The sequence below is a fragment of the Momordica charantia genome, assembly GCF_013281855.1.
Source record: "Momordica charantia cultivar OHB3-1 chromosome 9 unlocalized genomic scaffold, Mcharantia_2.0 BLBB01000009.1, whole genome shotgun sequence".
Classification (NCBI taxonomy): domain Eukaryota; kingdom Viridiplantae; phylum Streptophyta; class Magnoliopsida; order Cucurbitales; family Cucurbitaceae; genus Momordica; species Momordica charantia.
Window position 1 is genome coordinate 30,774,245 of NW_028275167.1, and position 8,429 is coordinate 30,782,673.

General features: G+C 34.2%; 1 protein-coding gene across 1 annotated transcript; it reads left to right on the forward strand.

The window, feature by feature from the left end:
* The first annotated feature begins 2,325 nt into the window (after positions 1 to 2,325).
* On the forward strand, positions 2,326 to 4,699 carry LOC111019071 (U-box domain-containing protein 19-like). The gene has a single exon (XM_022295354.2). The coding sequence runs from the start codon at positions 2,386 to 2,388 to the stop codon at positions 4,438 to 4,440; it is 2,055 nt and encodes a 684-aa protein (XP_022151046.1). The 5' UTR covers positions 2,326 to 2,385; the 3' UTR covers positions 4,441 to 4,699.
* The last annotated feature ends 3,730 nt before the right edge of the window (positions 4,700 to 8,429 follow it).

Below are 8,429 nucleotides of genomic sequence, written 5' to 3' on the forward strand. Positions count from 1 at the left end.
GGGAATTTACACATGAAGAGAGATTAAATTGGATATTTTTTCCATTAATAATAATGGTAAATCATGGGAATAAATCTTTTTTGGAGGGGTGAATAATTAGTGTTGAAATTTTGTATGGGACCCACAATGATAGATTACAATTTAGGGATTCAAATCTTTTAAATTTTCAAAAAAAAAAAAATAACTATAATAAAAGTAAATATAATAAATAAAGGTAAAATCGGTATTATAAAAAAATCCTACGTGTATAAATCTAAAAGTGTAAAATTGGAAAACTTTAGATATTTGTGAAATTAAGTTTAAAAGACTGTAAACATTATTTCTTTTGACTTTTTTTAGTATATTGAAACATAAAAAGTGGTATGGCCTGGCCCAACATAGACTAAAAGAATGGAACTCAATATATGTAATTCAAAATATTTTAATGAAGTTAAAAGAAAATAAGAAAATAAAAAGAACAAGTATCAAATGTGAAAAATAGAAAAAGAATAGAGAGGAAAATAAAACTGCATCATTGTGCTTAGTTGGGAATTTGTATGGAAAATTGAGAGGATAAAACTATATTCATGTTAATAGAAGTACGAATCCAATCCTGGGACGACTTCTTTCTCAGAAAGTGCAGCAAGTACTTGAGTTATTTTTGAGTATCATGTCCCATGAATGAGTTGTCAAGTGCCCCTAACCTAGAAGGGCAGTCTATCACAAGATCGAGGGGAAGTCCAGAGCCAAACCCTCTGGTTGGGGAGCTCCTGTTTGTTTGATTTATTCCAGAAAAAGCGGTAACTTTGTGCATTGATTATCGGGCGCTAATCTAACCATCAAGAACAAGTGTCCACATTGATTGCGGAACTTCCTAAAATCTCTCTAATTCCTAAAATCGAGAATACATATTTTAATAACTAATTTTATTGGTAGCAATATTAGAAAAATATTAATATAATATCAGATAATAATTATTATATCGTGGGACACCTTCCTTGGCCTGTCATGGATCCTTCCCTACTGTCCACAATCTATTTCAAGGTAATTTCTTATATTATCAAAATAATAAAACTAATATAATGAAAGATTATTTATGTTACAATATAACTTTTAATAAAAAAAATTTAAAATTGATATTAGAGTTAATATCCACACACACAAGAATTTATGTTGAGGACTCATATAAAATCAAAATTTGTTCAATTAAATAATTTTTTTAGTATATTGAAACGTAGAAAGGTGGTTTAGTTCAACATGGTTTAAACCGAAGAGCTTAATATATATAGTTCATAATATTTTAATGATATTAAAAATAAGATTAAAAAACAAATATCAATTTAAAAAAATTAAATGTAAATTTGAAATAAAATGATATTTACAAAACAAAAATAGATTATGTGCAGATTATGAAAACAAATTAAAGAAACACAGATTATCCTAATTATTTAAATGAAACAGTGTTATATATTATACATTTAATGTAAAAATGATTTTTAAAAAATGGTACCATACAAATAACATATAATAGAAACTTTATTTTATTTTTATTTTCTTTTTGCATGAGGATGGGCGGCCCAACTTTAAACAAAATGGGCCTGGCTAAGGGTCATATATTTTCCTCTCTGTATATATTTTTTTAATAATTCGAACTCCCTTCTTCTCTCTTCCTATCTGTATATATTTTTTTAAAATCATATTTTTTTTCCTTTAAAGATTTTTGAGGGTTGAAATTAAAAAATATATATATATATATATATATATCGAAGGAGAATTTAAATAGGTGAAAAAATATATGATTTGAGGATTCAAATCCTCCCAAATCCTAAATTCTCTCCCAAATCTCAAAGATCTTGTAAATCTCTCAAATTTACCAGCATAATAAAAAGAAAACAGTTTATATGTGACAAATGGACAGAAAAATAACTAATTTGGAATTTACAATATTTCAATATTAATTTTACTTTTAGGAATATTAGAAAGAAAAAAAAAAGTCCACTTTAAAAAATTTCACATAAATCATAAAATAAAATAATTTTGGTCAAATTTGAAGCAATTATTGGCTTAATAATTTTCACTTAAAAAAATCCAGGTTAAATGTCGGCGAACCTCATGTGTCAAAGTCTACTATAATAATTTGGGACACGTGTCTTCACGAGAATGACAGTAGTACATGTAGATTTCTACGAAGTTGCCCTACCATAAATCCAGGACGTACACCTGTCCTACCTTAATTCAAAAATAGCATAGATCAATCTTCCACCTACACGTGTCCACAATCTATTCTAAGATAATTTCTTAATCAGTTATTATATAATGGTATCATTAGCGGCGGAACTTGAGACAAAAACAAATCACCAGAATCCAAACAGCAACTTTTTCTTCTTCTTTCCCTCTTTCTGTTAAATGATTCAAAAATCAAATGAATCCGATCGCCGGATACTTACGTTCCCGGCGATTCAACCCTGCCAATGCATAGCTCCGGCGAAGCTGTTGACGTCACTGATCAATGTCACTCGAAACATTTGTGGTTACAGATCCAAATTCTTCGGCGGCAGCAAGCGAAACGCGAACGCAGCGATTCGCCAAATCGGAATCATCCTCACGTTCCTCGAACAAATCCGAGATGGAGACTCAGATCTTCCCGATTCCATCGTTTTATGCTTCTCCGAACTCCATTTTATCTTCCAGAAGATTCAGTTTCTCTTGGAGGACTGTGCCCTAGAAGGTGCTCGTCTGTTCATGCTCATGAAATCGGAACTCGTGGCCAATCGGTTCCGGGTCTTGGCCCGATCCGTCGCCGTAGCGCTGGATGTTTTGCCCCTGTTTTCGATCGATGTACCGATCGAGGTTAAGGAGCATTTAGAGCTGGTGATGAAACAAGCACGAACAGCGAAGTTCGAAGTCGATCGCGGAGATGAAGAGATTATAAACGAGGTAAAATTAATTTTGAGTCTATTCGAGTATGGTGCTGCTCCCGATAAGAGTAAAATCAAACGCGTTCTTGATCATATTGGGATTGAGAATTGGAGTTCGTGCAACAAGGAGGTGAAATTCTTGGATTCAGAAATCGAGTTCGAATGGCTGAGTCGGGACAAGACAGATGTTGCCTTTCTCAGCGATCTAATGGCTTTCATGAACTACTGTAGGAGCATCTTGTTCGATGTTGTCGATTGCGATGCAATTCGACATGTCGACCGATTCAGAACCGACATTCTCCATTGTTTAAACCCAGATGATTTTCGATGCTCAATCTCGTTAGATTTCATGATCGATCCTGTGACAGTGGCGACAGGGCATACCTACGATCGCTCTTCGATTCAAAAATGGTTGAGGGCTGGAAATTTCATCTGCCCCAATACAGGGGAGAAGCTGAAAAACAGGGAACTAATCCCCAATTTGGCTCTCCGTCGTATAATTCACCAATACTGTACGGAAAATTCGATCCCTTTTGCAGAACCAGGCAGGAAAAAACGCGACATTACTAGGACGGTTGCTGCGGGTAGTTCTACGGCGGAGAAGATTTTCCGAGAGCTAGCGAAATTTTTAGCTGACGTGCTCGAATTGGGAACGTCAGAAGAGAAGAACAGGGCCGCTTATGAGATCAAGCATTTATCCAAAGCAAGCATTTTTAATCGTTCTTGCTTGGTGGAAACTGGTTTGATTCCAAATTTACTGAAATTGTTGAGATCATTAGATGTATTGACGCAGGAGAACGCCATTGCTGCTGTATTGAACCTCTCGAAGCATTCGCAAAGCAAAAGTGCAATAGCGAGCAACGGGGGTTTGCAGGAAATTGTTCATGTTCTACAGATGGGCTACAGAATAGAAGCTCGCCAACTCGCTGCCGGGGCTCTGTTTTACATGGCTTCAATCGCAGAGTACAGACGGCTAATAGGGGAAATCCCAGAAGCAATTCCGGCTTTGACGGACTTGTTCATGGACACAACAGATCGTAGCAAAAAGAACGCCATGGTTGCGCTATTCGGGCTTCTCGTACATCCGGAGAACCACCGGAAAGTGCTCTCCGCCGGAGCAGTTCCTCTGTTGGTCAATCTGCTAATGACATCCGGTAAGGAAAACCTCATGACAGATTCAATGGCGATTTTGGCCTCTCTGGCGGAAAGGCCCGATGGAGCTGCTGCAATTTTGCAGTGTGGGGCTTTGAATTCAATCATGGGGTTTGTGGATTCGTGTAGTTCTATAGCAGGGAAAGAGTACTCTGTTTTTTTACTGGTAGCTCTGTGCGTTAATGGCGGATTGGAGGTAATTCCAATCATGGCGAAGAATCAAACTCTGATGTCATCGCTGTACAATGTTGTGAGTGAAGGCACATCTCGCGGAAGATGGAAGGCAAAATCTCTGATCAGACTCCTCCATGCGTATTGTGAAAACGAGTCCTCAAGCTCCAGCCCAGTTGTTCATCGACTTCCACAAGATCGAATGGTTCACGTCTGGTAAATTTTTGAAACGTTTTCTGTTTGATTTCTTTGAGGAATTCTTTTAGGGTAAATACTTAGGATGTGAATAAGTTTCATTTTGTTTAGATTGATTGGATTTGTTTGGTATTAGCTCGTGTTTTTAAGAGCTGATAACAAATAACTATGCATCAAATCAGCTTCATTTTCTTCTTTGAAAACTCTGTACAGACATTAATAATTATTCGTTGTTATTCTTTTTCCAATTTATTGCCAATAAAGGTATTTGAATTCTTTGCTAATCTCAAATTGCATTACTTCCACATTTACTTCGAATTTTTAAAATTTGTGCGTTTGCTTCCCGATCTGAAAAGTTTGATAATAGATTCAAAAATTGATTCTGAATTGAAGAATTGGTTGAAATTTTATTTGAAGGTTCTCATAATAATATAAATAAAATAGATATATAATAGTCGTCTCAGTTGGATATGAAAACTTATTAATAAATATATGATTAAAAATTTATTTAATTGAATAATTAAAAATAGTATACAACTTATAATATAATATTGTTCTTATTTTTAAACAAAAATAAAATGAGTTTATAACATAATATTACATTAATAGAAACTTTATCATAACTACAGTAAATATAGTCACAAGATAATCTCGTTACATATTAGATTGATATAAGTTTGTGATATATGAAATAATGAAAAAAAATACATATTAAACTTTATCTTGTCATGTATTACACCTCACATATGTTAAAGGTTCAAATTAATATTACATATAAAGAAAATTTCAAAAGAAGTGTCAAAAAAAAAAAATTCAAGAATAGGAGGAAATATTGGAACGTCAACCTATTTGTTTTAAAAGAAAGATCAATTATCTCAAATCATTTATTCAAAAAAAAAAAACAATTCTCTCAACCTCAACCCATTTGTTTTAGAAAAGAATTATCTAAGTCGTGTTTCCGAAAATTCCTATCCAAACAGATTTTTTTTTTTAGTGAAATGCTGCCACGTTGATTTACAACTTAGGTTAGAAGGAAGTGATTACAATCCAAACCTTATATTTGGAACCAAAATTTCATCAAACAAATCAAATCTGTAGCCTTGAATTACAAATTTGATGATGGGCCTATGTTTGGGCCAATCTGGTTTTTAAAGTCTTTTTTATTAATAATTAATATTTCTGTTCATTTGAGCATATTTTGTTCACTCTTTTTTTTTAATATAAATATTTCGTTAAAATATTAACTAACTACTCGTATCAACCTCAATCTCTTGTATTTAAACGAGATTTTTTTTCTAATAGGTATCGTTTTTGTCTGGCTATTAACGTTGGCTTTTGCTATTAAATTTTGGAAGGAAAAAAAAAAGGAAAAAGTGCACAAATTAAATTAAATTGCTAAATATAGAATCATGAACTAACTAATTGATAAATATTTTGTTTTTGAATTTGATTAAGAGTGGGAAAAGAAGAGTGACATATAAGTTAGCCAGCCACGTGATCAGTTTCTTAAATATCTATTTGCTTATTTTGAATTGAGATTATTAATAGCATCTCCGAATTACTTTTAAGAAAATTGTTGGGAACAAAAAGTTAAAATAGATTGTTGAATGAAAAAAATTAAAAAAAAAAATCAAGATATTACATCCTTTAAACACGTTTTAAATTTTAGTATTTAGGCCAAAGCGAGCCTCCAATCATGAGGTGAATTCGATCCCGGTCTCCACAGTTGTATTAAAAAAAAAATTAGTATTTAGGTTCATATGAGTGATATTCGCCCTTCCATTTGCATTTTAAAATTGATAGAAATGTCCATCCACAAATATCAATATTTACTTTTAATTATGAAATATGTACTGCTATTGATGTTACGTTTTGCCATTAATTTTTTTTATAAAAAGAAAAGGAAAAAAATGGACAAATTAAATTGCTAAATATGGGCCCAACTAATTGATGTATATCCTGTTTGAATTTCGATCGAGAGCGAGAATTAAGTTAGCAAGTGGAAGAGCTCCACCATACGTGGGGAAGAAGATTCCAACATCCAATTATTCCTAAAAAAAAATCCAATTAATACTAAAAAAAAAATCCAATTGAATTAATTTTTTTTTTATCGTAATGTTTACTGGAAATGAAAAGAAAATAAAATTTTACTGAAGGTATCTAATAACCTTGCTTATGCTCGCCAGCCGCACGAGATCCTTGTAGCTTTGCCTGCCCCGAAAGAAATGGAGGACTTCATTCATGAAACCTCTTTGCTTGCAGGGCAGGAGTGGAAACGTCTGAGAGAGCGCTTGGCGAAAGAATCGTGTAGTGCGGTGAAAGGTTTTTCGTTGGGGTTTCCCGCCCCCCCTCCCCGGTCTTCACCTAATTGTGGACGAGGGGAGGTGAGTTGACAGTATCAACTCTCTCTCTCGCCTTTCTTCAGCTTGTTCCTGTTTGTCTATTCGGGACGGGGCAGGAGAATCTCTTTTGCCAGCTCAATCCTCACGACAATAATTCTGTATGCTCCCCGTTCTACCGTCCAAAACAAGACTCACTAAAGCTTCCAAACTTGCCAAGAAGTGGCCTATTCCTACAGTATTGGTCTCTATCAACTAACTCAAGCACTAAAGAGAGGGGAAGGGAGGAGAGTGAAGAGATGAGCACTTTTCAAGCAGCTTTCCTTAACGAAGTCATCTATGTGACCAATGCACGCTTCAAAGAAAGCAAGGATGCTCGCTAGCTGCTCAAGGGGATTGAAGTCGCTTCGCCAGCCTGACTGGAGAGGGCGGGAGGTTTGAATGAGTGACTTCCCGTTTTTCAAACCCTCTTTAGATGGTTCTGTAATATTCCCGTTGTTGGCGCCTCGAAGCCATTTTAGATACGACAAGACAGCTCAGGAGGAGTAAACAGTTGCCACAACCTAGGGTGGGGTGTTTTTGAAGGGATGTGAATCCCGGAGCGGAAGCGGACTTTCGTTGCTGATTTTAGGGATACAAAATCGAAATTGAATAAGAAAAATGCAGGGGAAACTCAAACCTTTGAAGATCGTTTCTTCAATGAATTCCCCTCGAACACCACCATCGGATCTTCCTCGCTATCCTCTTGGGTCTCGGGATCGTGCTCGTGGTAGCACCTTGATAGAAGAGAGGGAGAGTTTGAGAGAATTTTGAGAGAGAGTTGGGGGAGTTTCTCTACCTTGGTTCTGTTCTGTAACACACTTCTACTTCTGCTTCTCCAACACTTGGACAGGAAGAAGAAGGGTGACGTGGGGTAACTCCCCACGTCACAACTCCTCCCACTCCCCTGCAATTTTGCAGGGGGGTTAATATTAATAATAATATTAATATTAATATATATATATAATATATATAATAATAATTAAAATATATATATAATAATATATATATAATAATTAATATATATATAAAATTAATTAATCAAATTAATTAATATAATTAATTATTAATTCAATTAATAATTAAATAAATATATATATACATAAATAATTAACACTTAATTATTTATTATAAAATTAGAATCATATTCTAAAACATTTCTCTCGTATAACCTATAGTTTTAATGTACATCTTATGCACATTATTTTTAACCTATAGTTTTAATATGAATCTCATTCATATTAATTTTATTTGAATCTCATTCAAATAATATCTCTCATAATATATAGTTTTAATTCACAATTAACTATATATTATAATGTATCAATATACATATAATCCCTTAAGTAATTTGAACAATTCAAATTCTTCCAAAAACTTGATCCTCGTTTTACCCGTTATGAGCTAGCAAGGGGACCTAATGGACCTACAGATCCGAAGCTCCAACGATGCAAGATTAATCGGTCAAACTCATTGACCGAGTTAATCTAGATTCGTTAACTACGGGTCATTCCACTAAAGACCCGCAGTTGCACTCTTCTCACTGCAGAATGTTTTCGTGTCCATGGATATATGACCATTAATGACGAGTCAATCCTTCACGAGTGTTCGTAACTCAAGTTGGGTCAAATTACCG